This window comes from Clupea harengus, chromosome 12 (assembly GCF_900700415.2).
Source record: "Clupea harengus chromosome 12, Ch_v2.0.2, whole genome shotgun sequence".
NCBI classification, from domain to species: domain Eukaryota; kingdom Metazoa; phylum Chordata; class Actinopteri; order Clupeiformes; family Clupeidae; genus Clupea; species Clupea harengus.
Window position 1 is genome coordinate 17,323,873 of NC_045163.1, and position 17,908 is coordinate 17,341,780.

The 17,908-nt window shown below is 44.4% G+C and overlaps 2 protein-coding genes across 4 annotated transcripts in view; both read right to left on the reverse strand.

Annotated features, from left to right (window-relative positions):
• Positions 1–2,788: 2,788 nt before the first annotated feature.
• On the reverse strand, positions 2,789–6,775 carry nrarpa (NOTCH regulated ankyrin repeat protein a). Its single transcript, XM_012834130.2, has one exon. The coding sequence runs from the start codon at positions 6,288–6,290 to the stop codon at positions 5,952–5,954; it is 339 nt and encodes a 112-aa protein (XP_012689584.1). The 5' UTR covers positions 6,291–6,775; the 3' UTR covers positions 2,789–5,951.
• Positions 6,776–12,681: 5,906 nt separating this feature from the next.
• The window catches only part of exd3 (exonuclease 3'-5' domain containing 3), a 50,038-nt gene continuing 44,811 nt past the window's right edge, over positions 12,682–17,908 (reverse strand). For all 3 annotated transcript variants that reach the window (XM_012834112.3, XM_031577535.2, XM_031577537.2), the window contains exons 19-20: positions 14,527–14,593; positions 12,682–14,197 (exon numbers count right to left, since the gene is read on the reverse strand). In XM_012834112.3, coding sequence (XP_012689566.2) covers positions 13,848–14,197; positions 14,527–14,593 — 417 coding nt within the window. In that variant the 3' untranslated portion in view covers positions 12,682–13,847. The remainder of the gene's footprint in view (positions 14,198–14,526; positions 14,594–17,908) is intronic.

The window sequence follows — 17,908 nt, forward strand, 5'->3', positions numbered from 1 at the left end:
GATTGTAATACAGACACCAAACCTGAGGTAACTCATGCAGACTTGAACCAGGTGTGATCTGCTCTGAATCTGGCAGTGTGTAAAACTACAGCTGATGACAATAAAACCTGTAAGTGCAGTGTCCTGTGTATCAGTATCAATCATAGGATTGCTTAAGCAAATAGCTTATATCTCCCTCCCTGAGTCGGACGTCACACAGCAGCAAAATGTGTCACACAGAGAGGTGAGTTTTCTCTCTTTCCTTCTGAGAATTCAATTCAGTTTGAAACAATCAAATTGTCTCAAGGTGCTTTACTGAGCCCAGGGCCTGAACCCCAAATGGCACAGACAATGGTGAGGAAGTGTGACTGCGCCCCTCGAGAGGTTCCGTAAAGCCTGACCAGTGTAGGAAGAGCAGCATCTCACACACACACACACACACACACACACACACACACACACACACACACACACACACACACACTCTCTCAGCTTACCATCCACACATGTTACATAATCTGATGAATGTAAGAAGTCCTCCAACCTGAACAAGATGACCCCACCAAACTGTCCATACCTGCTAACATTCCCTGACATCTTCCCACAGCCTGTTGGATGAAGGAAACCTGCCATTCTACAAGTTGGGTTGCATTTACCAAAAGTGTTGTTGTGTGTGCAACCACCAACTAACATCTTGACATCATCTTGACAAGTCACTTTCCTAGTTACCTTAGTGGTTGCACAACAGCACTTTCAGGAAATCCACACCTGTCAACGTTCCTCGAGGCATTCCCACAAAGTCTGACAGATACAGAGAACCCTAATGACCTGAGTGGGGTCGCGCACACCTCACCATCCACATCAGCCCAGAAAGCAGGTCTGGGAAAAAGACGCAGAGGTCAAGACGTGATGAAGAAGCCTGAGAGGTTCTGAGCTCCTCATCATCGCATCAGATGTTCCCCTCGGCCTGCTTGAACCCTTTGAGTTTTTCACATGCCATGCAAAAATGCAAGGCTGGGTAACATGAGCCTGTTTGAGACAACAAGGAGACCGGGGGTGAAGCATCTGAGCCTGATGATCCGTCCCAACAAGGACCATTAAACAAGTATCTACGTTTCAGCCCAAGGGCTGCCTTTGTCTTCCAGTCCACAGGCACTTTTGGTTCCTCTCCAAAACTTGTAAGGTATGAGGGAACTTGACATTCCTCAACCCAATGCTGTCAGCACCTTCACAGCCCATGTGCGAATAGAGAAGGGGAGGAAAAAAAGAAGTGAAAAGGAATGGAAGAATGAGAGAGAGAGAAAGGGGGAGAAGAGGAAAACACCCAACATGTTCTCAGCAGCTCAAGTCCCCACTTGGCATTCTCCAGTGAATGGGTAAAGCATGTTTTTACTCTCTATCAAAATGCCCCATTATCTTTTTTTTCACTCTCTGTCTCTCTTGCTCTCTCTTACTCTGTTATTTATTTATTAATTTTTTTTTTGAAGGGGGACCTCTCTGCTAAAATCATTTCCAAATTTCGGGCTGTGATGTGTCTCTGCTCAGGCACATGAAGAATCTATTAGGGGGCCTCTCCATTGCAGTCTGGGAGAAGAGCCAACTCAGCCGCCGGACAATAGAAATCCAGCTCAACAAAAACATCCTGCTGGAGTGGGAGAAAGAGGAGGAGGGAGGGACGATGAGGGAGCGAGGGGGGGAGAGAGGGAGAGAAAAAAAAGGGAGGGAGGGAGGTAGGGGAGAGACGTGCCAAGAAAGCTCCCAGGGTCTGAAGGCCTCAGCAGTCCTGCGCTCGAGCTCTCTGCTCTCTCCTCTGGGAGACGGCGTCCGTGAAGACAAACGATGGCGTGTTCCCTCTCTCCACACATAGCCATATCTCCCTGTGTGTAGGTGCACTCGTTTCACAACGTCTTGAATGTGTTTTTTTTTATTTTATTATTCCTATTGTGTCCTGAAGGAAAGGCTACATGTGTCGTAAACATGGACTTTTAAAACCATTTAGGTCTGTTCACCCTGTGCACATATGAAACAAAGAGGGACGTCTAGGGGAGCCAAGAAAGACTTGAGCATGATTCACACACACATTGCTTGCCTGACTCATGGCAAAGCCCATATTTCAGGAGACCACAGTTAATTAAGACAAAGCCACAGGTCTGAGGCGAGGGAAATGACTGATGGGGAAATGGTGTGAGATACAGTCGGTTCCATGTGGCTAACCTCCCCAAAAACACCCCAGGCAAACTACTGCAGATGTGACAGTCTGAGAAAATAAGATAAGGAAACGGAGTCATTAAGTCAAAGAGAGAGAGAGAGACACAGAGAGAGATGGAGCTCTGGGAGAGTTAATGAGAAAAAGACAGAAGGGAGAGAAAGCAATGGAGAATGATATTATCATTTATAGGTTTGTGGGTGTGTGAGAATATGTGTTCCTGCAAGCGCAGAGTGGACTAACAGACAGTGGCTAGAGAGCTGCTCCATACACACACACACACACAGACGGGTAACATAAAACCCCCTCATACTCTCTCTCTCACACACACACACTGGGGAGGGGATCCTTCTTTAAAACAAAACTACCCACAATCCACTGCGTTCTTTTATTCAGCCTGTGAAAGGACAGGGCCAAATGAATGACAAAAGGAAGGACAGAATGGAGAATGAGAGAGAGAGATAGACAGACACAGTGTGTGTGTGTGAGAGAGAGAGAGGGAGGGAGAGAAAGAGGTGGGCCTAAGCAATTCATTCTTCTTTGCAGGACATTCTGTGGAGGGAGGGGGGGTGGTAGAGAAGCATTTGCAGGGAGACACTGATGCAGGGTTTAATGATTTCTTTACTGGCTTGTACACAAACGTACAAAAAATATTACAGCACTCATGTTCTCACCACACATAAAACATCACAGTGTTACAAACGTTCAAAATAAACACACAAACAAACAAAAAAAAAGAAAACACAAAAAACAAGAGAAAGCCAAATCAAACACGATGGAACATTCGCATCACTCATGCAACTCAAACTTTGTTCTTGTTTCGCCCCAAGGAACGCAAACAAAAACCAGAAAACTTGGTCCAAACCAATCAAAAAAAAAAGAAAGAAAGAAAAGAAGAAAGAAAGAGAAAAATATCAGCACTCAACTCTGAATTCTTTTACACCTATCTAGCCGTCTGACTCTTCTTGTCATAAATGTTATGACAACATGTTGAGTGAAACGACTATGCATCGTGCAATTTTTTTTTTAAAATGTTTTTGTTACAATGATCTTACCATCAAATGTATCACTCCCCTTTCAAGATGACAGGAGCGGATCACTTCAGACAAGAAAGTGCCCCGAAACATTTTCAGCGTTTATATATCTTCATATATATATATACATAGATATATATATATATATTTATACACATACACCCGCTCACAGATACAAACTTCTTTGCAAACATGATGTTTTACAAAGAAACACACAAAAAGACAATATAACCTGGAGCATTTTTATACAATAGTATTTTGTTGTGTTCCTTTTTTTCTATTCAGAAAAAAATTAAAATGTTGACATGAAGCCAACCAATTACGAACAGTCCTCAGTGCAATATTTAAAAACAAACAAAAAAAAAGAAGAATAAAAAGATCAAGTTTAAGACAAGCGATGCATATTTTTTTTTCTGCTTCCACCAATCAGGTTGCTCAAATCTGGTGTGTCGACCAAATCACAGAAAAACAAGAGTCACTTCCCAGAAGGCCACTGACTTTGGACCGGGTCTAGCCCAGATCAGCAGTCAGCTGGGCGCTGCTGTTACTCCAGGTACAGGGACAAAGCCCAAGAGTCAGTAAGCACCAGCACGCCACCTTTCCACTGGACATGATTCATGATTCAGAAGTCTGAAGGCCAAACAAAGGGCTGGACGAACATTTCCAACACCACTGAAAAAAAGTGTTATGCATGCAAGGCACACGCACACACACACACACACACACACACACACACACACACACTCATAAACACACAGAAGCACACGCACATATACACACACTAACTGCATACACTGGGCTTTTCATATAATGACTGTGATTCTGATATTTTGTCTTTCACTCATTGTTGGCCATTGAGTCACAAAACAGAACAAAATAAAAATAAAATAAAAAAGACAACATAGAAGCAGCATTGAAACAAACATCAGGGTGCCATGACTTTCAAAATGCAGCAGGCAGTTTTTAAGAATATGTGTAGATTTTTTTCCTGCAAGTCATATGACAGAAGTAATAGTCATCATAATAAAACAATAATAATATTTTATGTTAATAGTCCTGCTCAGTAGTAACTATTCGTAAGCCTCAGCTCCTGAAGTTACCCGACCAGGCACTAGGGGGCGTAAAAGGCTCCAGATTTTGTGCAACGAAAACTCCCTGCATTAAAGTCATGCAATACATTCCACTTTTTGTAACTAAATAAAACGCAACAAAAAATGGAAAGGCAAGTTAAGCATTCGGCTGAAATAAAAACATTTATAATGTGTCAATCATGCCTTGCTGAGGAAGAGTAACCTCCGTGTGTAGCTTAACCGATAGATCTAGGCTTGGTTGTTGGAAATGACTTGTCCCGGGTGGAGATAGAGATTCTGTTCAACAATGAGAGAGACATTGAAGCCTAAATTGAATTCCGATCATGTGAACGTCTAATGTTCAGTGGGTGAGGTTAAAAAGAGACTGCCATTGATTTGACTTCTCTCTTGTGAAATTTACGTTGTGTAAAATATCGATGAAAAGCGACTACATGGGAGTAAGCTGAATAGTCTTGAATACTTGAAAGTCGAGGTAGCTGGTAGAGAAAACCAAACATACAGTAGAGAGGCTTAGAGCCATTTTCCCGGGACAGTGATGTCTGACGCAGGGCGGGTGGGAATTTGGGGTTTGTGGCATGAGATTTCCACGCGGGACAGTTTACACTTTAAAATCCGAAGCAGCTTAAGTCACCCTAAATATGTTTAAACGTAAGCTATAGAGCTGATATCCACAACATAATTTAATCATCTCAATGTACCTTCATAAATAACCCAGCCTGTCTTCACAGTGATAACCAGGGTGTTAATACAAATACTGAAAGTAGATTATAAAGTGTATTCCAAATGCGACTTTCCTGACGTTTTGATACAAAGCGCAAGCAGCGGTTTAGTAACACATTGACCCTTGACACTGGGCGTTCAGGCCTGCAAGCAGGGAGACACCATCTGCTATGGAGGCAGGGCGCATCTCACTACTTTTAAAAAAGGAACAAAGTAAAGCTATTGTGTACAGTACTTAACAACATTTAGTCAATTGTTGTTACTCCGATTACATTTTTTTTAACAAAAAGCATTGGATATCATAATGCCGCACTTAAAACATGCCAATCGTTAGGCTAATTGATAAAAAGAAACAAACAAAACCAAAAAGCATGTAGATTAGAAAAATAAAAACAGTGTTTAGCCAAATAGAAGATGGCCTTCATTCCCGTGTTCACCTCTTCTTCCCTTTCAGATATTCCAGCATGCGTCCACAGCATCAAGTGCCATCTTGATTAGAATAATTTAGGTTATTATGGTCACACCACCGGCGCAGGACAACACCTCACCCCAAACCCTCGAAATAAACGCGTTTCACACACCCTCCCTGCCTCCTACAGCTCGTATGACGTCCTAATCTGATCATTTTACACATTCAAGAAAAACAAAGCTTTAGTACCAACACATTCTGCACGCACGCACACAAAACGCGTTTCTATTTTTCAAGATGTATGTATACTCAGGTCAGATTAGAACCACGCCGTGTTGTCCTCGGGAGAAAGAGAGAGAGAGAGAACCCACATACCCCTGTTTGGTTTGTTGGTAAAAGGGAAGTTGCCGTCTTTTTTTTTTCTCTATACAATTTGGCATTGGAAAAGATGAAACGCAGGTTTTACAGAGGCCTGTCTTGGCGTGAATACCTGGCGGCGCGTCAGGCGCTTCTCACCGTGCGCCAGAGGAGTACTTGGCCTTGGTGATGAGGTAGAGGACGATGTCCTGGTGTCCTCCGAACGCGGCGATGTGTAATGCGCTCCAGCCTTCCCTGTTTGCCAGTCGGATGTCGGCTCCGAATTTCACCAGCAACTTTACGAGTTCCAAGTTTCCATCAATGACTGACTGGTGCAGAGCGGTCTGTCCCTCCGGGCCGAAGGAGTTGACGTTGAACTCGCAGTTAGTCATGTTCTGCAGCAGCGAGTGAAGCTCTTTCGTGTTGCCCTGCTTCACCGCCTCCTGGAAAACTCTCTGGGGTGCGGAACAGGTCGATACATCCGCCTGGCTCATGGTTCAACGCAAGTGGCTCCTGACTTTCACTGTCAAAACTGCCTTACAAGTTTCTGTTATAATCACACAGAACTGGATAGACACCAGTTAAAGCACTTGGACTTGCAACGGAAAATTCTATACTTCAAAACAAGTTTATATCCCAAAAAGGACAGAGGTTAAACGACACACTTGGTGTGCAAAATGTAGTCAATGGCTGAGGAAATTCCTACAAAACGTTTGATTTAATGATCCAGGGCTGTCAAGGTGTAGTCTCCCGTTTGGCTCTCGGTCGTAATAGCAGCACCAGGTTATGGCAGAGTCGGGAACAGCTCTTGCTATTCACCTATTATGAGAGTGGAGGTATATCACCGGCGGTATCTCCAGAGGACGACGATTGGCCGTAGGATTTTGGCAGTCTTTATCACGGATGAGCCTCTGGCTGGCGCCTCGCAAGTCCTTTCCCGGATCCCCTGGAGCCACCGCGGTCTGTCTGGCTTGGGTGACTACGTGAGAGACAAGGCAGGATCCACTTTAGTGCACTGGAAACCGCGTTGCAGTCTCTCGGGTAATACTAATATCCATATCATGAAGTCAACATTACAGTGGAGTTTTTAAAGAACATTTCTAAGTACTTGCCTGTGGCGCTGGACGGCTCGATGCGACGTACTGTGAATCCTCCCCGCTAAGCCACTAGTTGCGCGTCCTCGATACGGTCCCGGTCCCAGTGCGTCTCTAGCTACAGCGGTGCGTCGGGGGGATATTTTAGACGGACTTTATTTGCATAACAATCAGCATCTACAGAACCAACCAGTGTCAAATGGGCGGAGATCTGCAGAAAACAAGCGAGCTGATAGGCTTCATTGCTCGTTTGGGGCTGGTCCAAACATGAAACTGTAGCGACGGAGAGGCGTGGATTTGCTGCCCAAATGTCCCACAAAATAAAATAAGCATTAAAGCTGTAAAATGTTTTCGTCTCATCGAATAGATAGACAGTTTTTCTTGTTATGGTGCAGGGTGAGCTTTTAGAACTGTGCTAAATGCGCAATAAATGCTCAAGCTAATTGTGCCTCAATGAAGAATTCCTACCATCACTTACTCGGTGGTTTAAGTTCTCCAACAGGGGTAGTCCTTTAAATTCTTTAGGTTTCCTACAGTAGTTATTTGGCTACTAACCAGCCATTGTCAGGATGTGGTGGAATTAATTGTGTGAAAACGACGGTCTCCATTCTTACTCATTGGTCGTGTTAATTCGGAAAATACAAGTGCTCTAATTACCCAATATCAAAGGCGAGGCGGGTTTCGCTACAATGTGCTAAATACTTTGTGACCCTCTTTTAAGGTCGGCAAATGAATGATTTCTTCGTGTGAAAATTTGACAAGGCATTTGTTGAGCTACTCCATCAAGTCATGAGCCAAAATACTCGGGTTATTCTGAAAAATGTTGAAAAGGACATTCCTGGAGGAACACAATCTTCGGAAATGTATTCTATATTTCACAATATGCTACTTCTTACAAACTGAATACATAATTGTCTATACTGACCAACACAATTTGTTGTGTGATCAAAGCTCTGCCGCAAGCTTGCTTGTTTGTTTCACTTCCCTGCACTACGTGGGAAAATCGGTAGCATAGGTTCCAAGACAATACAATGGAAATCGAGCTTCAAACACTTGAAACAACGACATATATTTTACAGTCAACATTTCCCAAAGTTTGAAAGCAACATCACAAAGTTGATTCCCCTAGACTTATTTTATTCTCATTCTATATAATATCCACAACAAAATCCCATACCGAAACGTCTAATCTTATAAACATGTTTATTAATAATGTACAAACGAACACTATAATATAAGTTTGTCACGCTTAAAGCCACAGTTCCAGCTGTTTCAATGCACTGGTATGTAACTTTAAATAACAAAAGCCTGACAGACTTCCTGTGTAATGTGAAAAGGTGCGCATTTGCGCCAGCGCGCAGCGCTGCTAACCGTGGGAACCGGACGGCCGCAAGCAAGCGCACTGTTCTCGCTGGTCTCACACGCTGCATTTTGGCGTGGAAACCCACACAAGGTGCAGTGTGTGGAGCCGTTTGCTCCGTTTGTCGACTGTCTTCAAAGATTTGAATCTTCAAACCGATCTGTGACAACGAAACCGCTGCTGACATTTCTGGCACGTACTCACACATTCAGTTGGACAATTTCTCACACTGAAATAACATTTGGTTCCGGGTTGGATCACGCTGATGGGAGATGTGAACATTTCTCCCTTCAGAATTCTCTCCATTCTGTGGCTTGAGCAGCACAAAATGTGAGGCGTAGCCTGCAGAGAAACGCCAGACCTCATTGCCTTCTTTGCAGCTTATGGCCCTCTTCATCATTTAGTGTAACGTTTAAAAATATGTTCATAATTTGAATTGTTTTCTTATATCTGAAACCCAGTCCAAGCCACTTAGGCCATAAAGCCACTAATTAACTAGTAGGCTATAAACAACCTGCATTACTATTTCCAACATGGAAAGCAACGCCCAGATTTAGCTGCTACAAAAGCAGGTTTGTGAAATTCATAAGAAAATGTGCTTTGAAGCAAAGGTGCCTTGAACAGCTTAGCATGTTAAACAAAACCAGGAGGTAATAAAAACTCCAGAATAGAACAAAGGATCACTCGAACAATCTTGCGCAGCAGGCTTGAATGATGTGCTAAGATTAGACGTGAAACAGTCAAAGAGCCCAGATAATAAGGAATCCTCTCTCCCTGACTAATAAAAGGACCCTGCCATTCTCCAGTCAAATTACCAGGCATAAGGCTTATATCAGATGTCGTATGCATGTCGGTATGTATCAAGCGAACCTTACTACGGTTACCGCGTTATGGCAAGCATCCTGATAGTGACCAGTCACATCTGTCGGTAGTAGTTTTGACATGACCCTCGAGGACATGAAAGCTAATGCCACTCGACATCTGCTGCTGTGACGCTTCATATCAACTTCGTGGCAGACATAGCACAAAAGGGTATCCGTTAGAGATATTCGTTGGCGTTTCCTTTGACAGATGTACAGTTTCAATGTATTGTAAAAGTAAGTACGTAAGTGTTTGGTGGCTTGGCATATGGTCTTCACTTCTTCAGTTTGTGGTACAAATGGAAAACACGGCTTCTTAGGAACTTCTCTAAAATGTGGAAGTGTTTAGGTTCCTAGATTCCTCATTTTGGTTACGTTATAAGATGATGGAATTCCTCGAAACAGTTTTACTCATGGTTTCGTTTTTCTTCCATCACTCAGCAGAAGGGATACACATCATCCGAACTATTAAAATTTCCTTTTTGAATATCATACTTAATAATCCCGAATTCAGGATGCACGATTTCATTCAATTACCCAAAATGAAGAGTGGCAGTGTAAGTCTGTGGGTCACACATACACAGATCGCTTCCTGGTTTGGATGCTAGTGAAAAAATGTTTTCCTTTGAAGTCTGTAGACATTGTTGCAGTGGCTATATACAATGTTTAAATATGTCCAAATCTCCACATTCCTAAGATTGGAAACTGAGGGACTGTTTAATTATATATTATGAGGTATAGATGCTCGGAAATACATTTCCACAATTTGAAACTGCTCTAACATTACTTGGCACAGAGGTCCAGTTTGCAATGGGGGAAGGGGATTTCCAGTTAATACTAATGACCAAAACATGATTTCACTGACATAACCACAAACACATTTCGCAAGCATGCAGCTGAAGTAGCAAAGCTAATACTCAGTGGTTTATTTGACTTCTCTTGCCACTTAGCAGTTCATATTGCATGCATCTGTCATAGGATCCACCACCACCTCAGGGTGAAAGTATGAGGTCTTGGAGAGGAGTGAGAGATGCTTGGTTCATTTACAGATGTGGCCCCAATTTGGCATGGATTCACTCCAGGCAGACAGGTGCTGTGCTGTGTCGGCCCAGGTATGGCTGCATGATTGCCTTCTCTAGATCTCACTTTCAGTGGGCAACAAAGCCCAGAAGAAGTGTGTGTGTGTGTGTGTATGTTGTCTCTTAGACAGACCATTTTAATTTCTAGGAGTCATTATGCTGTAGCTTCCTAGGAGTGGGAAGGTGTGTGTGTGTGTGTGTGTGTGTGTGTTAGTAGGGCTGCGGGGAGGGTGCTAGCATAGGCTGGTGTGTGCCGTGCAACTACGGCTAAGCTCGGGCAAATCTGCCAGACTGGGAGTCAAACATCCCCTGCACATCTGTTGGCTAATCAGAAAGATGTGTCTGGGGTCTGGGCCCGTTGGAAAATATTTGCACAGAAAACAGGAGCCTTTCCCATTGGCCCGTTATCTCGCCCCTGGCCGAGGAGTTCGCACGAATTCTGTGTGCTCCCAGCACGTCTGGACGAGACGCGTCCGCAACCGGACACCATTGAAAGCCACCAGTTTTCTACCTTTTTACCATTTTGTTTTTGTTGATGGATTTCACTGCTGAACGAATGGACAGAGTTGAAAATCAGCAAAGAAGAAGAAAGAAAAAAAAGAAAGAAAGAACACACATGGGGATTTGTGAGTAATTTCACAGTGTGTGATGTGAGAGAAGAAGACTCCACTGATCCATGACGAAATAACAATCATTTTCTAAATGTATTTATCAATTTTAAATAATGTGTGTCCACTGGACTGAAACGCATGCAGCACATGCTCTGACTAAACATGGCAGCATCTGCTGCACCCAGTGTCAGATGGGCCATATAGGAATGTATCATGTTGGGCCAGAGCCACAGTCACATTTATCAGCAACCCAATCCACTGTAGGTTCCAGATAAGGCAGCAGCTGACCCTAGCACAGACCTTGCCCAGGCCTGGCTCAAATCCGGCCTTGATCTGGCATGGGGGGGGGAGGGGGGCAGAGCGTTCTCCTAGACCGTTCCCCTTGCGGTGTAAATTAGGTGTCTGGTGCTGCATTAAAAAATGCACAACTCAGCACACCTGTTGCATTGCAAACATGTGCAACGCATTTACAGTGCCAAAAGGGGCTATTAGAAAGTCATACTGGTCATACAGAGTTTTATTGTTTATTTAATTAGTCAATTTTTTTGTTTGTTTTGGTTGAAGGGGGAAGCCTGAGCATAACCAGAAAGGCCAGACGACAAAGTGGAAAAAAGAAAAACAATCTGTCCCTTGTCAATAAAGCAGAGCAGAGGAGCAGAAACATGCCATTGCTCCAGGGAAGCGCAGTAGAGGTGTTACTCAAAGGGAGGGAGAAAGAGTGCGTGCGTGTGTGAGAGAGAAAGAATGACTGTGTTAGTGTGTGTGAAAGAGAGAGAGGGGGGGGGGGGAGAGCTTGCGAGTTTGTGTTTGTTTGAGAAAAAGAGAGAAAAAAATGAGTATGACTGAGAACTGGGAGAGAAAACGAGTGTAAGTGAGCGAGCGAGAAAGAGAAAAGAAAAAAAAGAGAGAGAGAGACAGAGAGAGAGAGAGAGAGAGAGTGCAGACCCAGACGCAGCGCTGAGGGACCTCTGAGGCTCGTCTGAGGATTGTGTGAGGGCTTTGGCGCCTTGGCCGCTAGCGAGTGAGCGAGGCCCGGCGGAGACCCCCCGCCCCCCCCTTCAACCCCTCCGCCTCCCTCCTTCCCACCCCTCCACCCTCCCCCAACCCCACTTTGAGTCAGAGCCGTGGCATTCTGCGGAGGGGAGTGTGACGTTTCAATAGAGAGAGGGGAGGGCCCTTGCGGAGCCCAATTCATCGGCGTACCACGTGCTCAAAGAGCGTGGGAAAGAGTCGAGCTTTTCTTCCCAGCAAAGAAAGAGCGCGGATCAAATAACACAGCGCTGCCGAAAGAGGAGGCAGCTCAGTCAGCCAGTCGGGGCTAGGTAGCCTCCTGCTAAATAGCGCACAAGGACACACGGCCGACGCAGGAGTAATTCCCAGCGAATGCAAACACTGACCACTCTAGAGTTACAGTAATACTTGGATATTTCTATTCAAAGGAGGGTGGGGGTGATGTGGGGAGGGGGGTTGTGGTGGGGTGGGGTGGGGGCACATAAACAAGAGCAATTCATAGACACAGAAACCATGTCTGGGACTGTACTTTACAGGGCTTTTTAAAGCTCAGAGAAAGAAAGAGGGAGAGAGAGAGTGAGAGAAAGCAAGTGAGACAGAGCAAGTGGGGCAGAGAGTGAGAGTGAGGGAAAGAGAGGGAGGGAGGCTGAGGGAAAGGGAGAGAGAGAATCTAGGCAGCCCATCCTGTTTTGAAGTTTTGTAGAGACTCCTCTCCCAAAGGCTTGTGCCAGGATCCTTTGGCCTTACTTCGGCCGAGCTTTCCCCATGTAGGGTCGCAAACATTTTTCCTGTCATTACAACAAAAAGGAGACATAGATTTATCTTCAAACCACTAAATGCAAACAGCTTGGGTTAAATAAATAGTTATAGTTCAAATTATTCTTTTATTTCTGTTAGTGTCAATAAAGCATTTTGTTTTCTGTAATGGTAGCCTTTAAACAAATCAAGAGAAATGCCATGACTGAATACTCGGATACCTCAAATAAAACTTGCATTCAGTTCTAATGTCATGTCATGTAGTCTTACAAATCTATTTCATTCCATTTCATTTGAGCACCTTAACTGACCATATATGTTCATACTGAAAATTTAAGTTTTTCTTTGCTTTTAAAAAAATTGCAGAGGATTTTCCTGTGCTGATAATATTTTGCATTCAATGCATATTTCTAACATCTCACTACGTAGTTCAAACACATGTGTAACCATAAAATGGTAAATTTATTTCAAAACAAAGGTCCATTTGACAATTTCCTGAATCACAAAAAACAGGCAATGTGTAATAGAAGTTGATCATTGCCTGGCTGACATTGTAAATACATAGGCCATAGATTTCCAAGTTAACAACAAAGATAAGAGATATGTATAAAAAAAAAGCAGTTTGTCTTTCCTTTGGTGAGTTCTTTGAAGTTATATGCAGAGTGGAACAGATAGGTGGAATAAGAGCTCTTGCTAAATGTGAGATAAATAAACCTTAGAACAGAGCGGAACAGGGAGGAGTGTGGTGAAGTGTGGTTTGGGCTACCCAATGACCTTGGCAGGAAAGGCAATGGAAAAGAAACGCTTTAACTTAACACACTGTTAATCGCATCACCCAACCAATTAAATGTGCACGCATGTGTATGTGTGTGGTGTGTGTGTGTGTGTGTGTGTGTGTGTGCGTGTGTGTCTGTCAGAGTTTGTGAGAGCAAGAGTGGGAGCGAAAATATACAATTTACATAGAGGTCCATGAAAAAAATGTCTAGTAAAAAACAGTCTAGCCTCCAATGGCTGTATTTCCCAAATCTCAGGCATTTGTCATGTCACACAACAACAGTTTGTAAAAAAAATACACAATAATTCCTGACAAATATCGCCATAAAATATTTGGCAGCAATGCTGTCTTTAATAAGGATAGTAAAACAATCCATAACACAATATGTACGAGTACGAGTCTTAACTATGATGTAGATTGGAGGAACACCCCATGGTGCACGGGTTTCCCAGGGTGCTTTGCTGTAAACCCACAGGGAAGTGAAGACTTCTTCAGGAAGTCATGTTCAGGCCCGTGGGGCGGTGGATGGCGCATCCTCGTTGATGTGCAGCAAGTCTTGAAACTGGCTGAGCACGCGGTCGAAGTGCGTGCCTTCCCAGAAGACCTTGCCGCAGCCGGTGCAGATGAAGAATTCGGGGATTCGGGGCAGGAGGCCTGGCGGCACTGTCTCCAGCTGGACCACGGCGCCGCTCGGGAAGCCCAGCGTCCGCGAGTCCAGGGCGCCCTCGGGGGCCCAGCGGCAGCGCGGGGTAAAGCTCGGGTCCTGGGGGTTCCTCCAGCTGTTGTAGGACGCCAGTGGCTCGTAGTGGTCGTCCCAGACCTCCTCGCTGGGGGGAGCCTGCTCCGGCACCAAGCCTTGGACGGGGACACAGGAGAGGGGCTTTTGTCAATACGTGAATGGCTACAAAATCACCTATGACAAAGTAGTTGTGTGAATGAATAAGTGAATGCATGTTTGCATAAAGGTAAAGGACTGGTATTCAGCACAGGCTTATATCCAAAGCGATGATGGATATATATGCATGTATGTGTATGTATGCATATATGTATATGTGTACGCGTATGCACATCACAAAAGAGGGTCTTTCAGGGTTAGATGTATAGATTCTAGATGGCCCAGGTATATAATGTAATGCATAGATGCTGTGAGCTGGAGAGACTGTGAGAGACTGTGCACCACTCACCTCTCTCCTTCATCAGGTGTGTCATGGCCTCCTGGGGCAAGCGCAGGTATTCATCATTGTTGCACGCCTTCAAAACAAGGAGCAAAAAAACAAACAAACATTGAAACACTAAATCAGACGTATAAAAAGGTGGATTTGAAGGCTCTGAAGGACCAGGGGTGCTTTTGCAGAACATGGAGAACAACTAGCCTCAGTTTTGTAGCTCAGACAAATGGTCAACAGGGGAATCAATCTATCACCTAACAGCATGCACCATGTGCACAGAGAAGAGAGCGAGAGAGAGAGAGAAAAAAGAGCAAAATGGGGAGGGAGAGATGCACAGATGTGTAGGAGACAGCTGAGACAGATGAGGTGTGAACACAAGAGCCAGAGCTCACAAGAGGTATGCTACACACAGCCTCGTAAATAACACACACACACACATACACAGAAAACACATAATGACACGCAGTCACACACACACACACACACTGAAAACCCATATGTACACGCAGTCACACACACACAGCGAAAAAACTAAATGTGAACGTGCAGTAACACACACCCACTGAAGAGACATATGTATGTGCAGTCACACACAAACACACACCACTCAAACATGTACACAGTCACTTTCACACATTTGTGCATGCAAATCCACTTCTTCTTTTACATCAGCATAGAAAAACAAATAAACTATTAAGGGCGTAATGTCTACAACTTACAAATGAGCGCACAGTGAAAAGAATTAAAAATGTCTCACACACACACACACAAACACTCACACAGACACACAGACACACACACACTCACAGACACACACACAAACTTACAGACAAGCTGACTGAAAGAAGCACTCTTTCCCTCCCTCACACGGACACAAACCCACTTCACACTTTCCACCCATGACACTTTCTCACACACTCTCTTTGTCAACCCCCCCCCCCCCCCCCCCCACACACACACACACACACACACACACACACACACACACACACACACACACTCACACTCACACTCACTCACTCGCTCGCTCGTTCTCTCTTTCTCAAACCCACAAACAAACACATACACACATATCATCCTCATCACATACAGTATATACCCATCATTTTTTTTCTCACATACATAAACAAACTTAAAACTGACAAATATACACGGACTTGCTCTCTCGCTTTCAGAAACAGACACAGTAGTTGGGCTGGAGTGGGAGATGAGAGGGCAGAGTTCGTGCCTTTCTCTACCTCACACCTCCCTGTGGTCTTTGTGCATCTCTCCAATGTCCTGTTTACCCAAAAGGCCAGCACCTTCTGCCTCTCTCTGTCACACACACGCATGCGCACACACACACAAACCCTTCTATATCTGTCTCACTCATACACACACACACACTATCCTTCTCTCTCGCACACACACACACACACGCATACACACACACACACGCGTGCGCACGCACACAAATCCTTCTCTATCTGTCTCACTCATACACACACACACACACTATCCTTCTCTCTCGCACACACACACCAAACACACCCTATGTTTCGGTCTTTTCTCCCTATCTTTCTTCCTCTCTTCTTCTCCCTGACTTACTGTATCACTCCATCAAGGAAAACTGAGGCACACCAAGGGCTGCGGTATGGTGCGGTGCGGGGCACTGGCTATGACACGGCTTAAAAGTAGGGGAAAACTATCGCACACTCTGGCTCCACATGAATAAGATATTTCATTATCTTATCTAAATATCTTAATTAAAGAGTCTGTGGTATGTGAGACTTTTTTCCCTAATTTTACTCAAACACACTCTTCCCAACCCCTTACCTCTGACCCTGACAGTCTCTATCCTTCTTTCTTTCCTGTTCTTTCTCTTCTGTTATTTCTCTCTCTCCGCCTCTCTCTTCTTCCTTCCTCCTCTCTCTCTCCCTGGTTGTTTACCTGTCTATCTTCTCTCAGTCTTTCTGCCCCCCTACCCCCTTGTTAGCTCTTCTCTCTCTCTGCCAGTGGCACCTAAGTGCTAAAAGCCCTGTAAACACACCTGATCTCCACCCCTGCAAACACCTCTCCACTCCCACAGCGCTGTCAATCACGCCACTTAACAGAGCACACACACACACACACACACACACACACACACACACACACACACACACACACACACAGAGACACAGAGACACAGAGACACAGACACACACACACACACACACACACACACAAAGACACAGACACACACAGACACAGCCATCCATTAACGGCCTGGCTTGGGAAGGGATACACAGACATGCACGCAAACACACTCTCACAAATGCATACAAAGACACATAGGGCATATAAAAACAGAGATGGGCTTTCTGTTCTTAGTCAGAGTTGGGAGTGCAAAAAAGAATATAAAATAAGGTTCTGGGTGGCTTTTTGAAATGTGGCCGGTTATTTTCATTTGAGAATGCTGTACATGGGTTCTCTATCAGCGGATCTGCAGACATTGTGTTAACCACATGGGCTGCAGGCCCAAGCTGCCCGTGTGAATGGGTCAGTGTGTGTGTGTGTGTGTGTGTGTGTGTGTGTGTGTGTGTGTGTGTGTGTGTGTGTGTGTGTGTGTGTGTGTGTGTGTGTGTGTGTGTGTGCGTTAATGCATGTGAATGACACAGGTGCCCTCTGCCACCCTTGTTGCTCCGTCTCACGCTCTGTATTCCACCTCCAGTGATCTCTTCCCACACACACACACACACACACACACACACACACAGTAGTTCAGCCACACCAAAACAGAGGCAACTATTTACCCAACTCTAAAGTTTCCCATGCTTAAAGCAAGTCTAAACCTGCCCCCGCACCTTTCCACACTTTACACATGTAGTCACTCTCTCTCTCTATACTCTCTTATGTCTGGGACTGACACAGTCCAACAACACATAAACACGCACACACAGAAATACATACGAACATGTGTACAAACACACACACAGACACACACATAAATACTTGTGCACACATCAAACACACCTAGCCTAAATAGCAGACAAACAAGCACACACAGATATGTGTTTACACATGAAAACACACACACACACACAACCAACCTCTTCCTACACACACACAACCTCTTCCTAACCACACACACAAAGGCAAACTCTATGAAGGTAGACTTGTGTCCTAAATACTAAGCAAAGAGTATGATTTGCACTTGTAAACGGCTAACTGTAAAAGTAAAGCAGTAATTGCAATTCACTACTTGCAAATCACAATTCACAAATCACAATTGTAATTTCATACTCGCAAATCTGTACCACTGGATTTGTGTTTGTAACTTCCAGTCAGAACGCTCAGGAGGTTGATCTTTTCACGTGATTTTCTCACAAGAGGTCCTGTCCCAAAAATGCTTTTACAATTCATACTCCGCACTTCT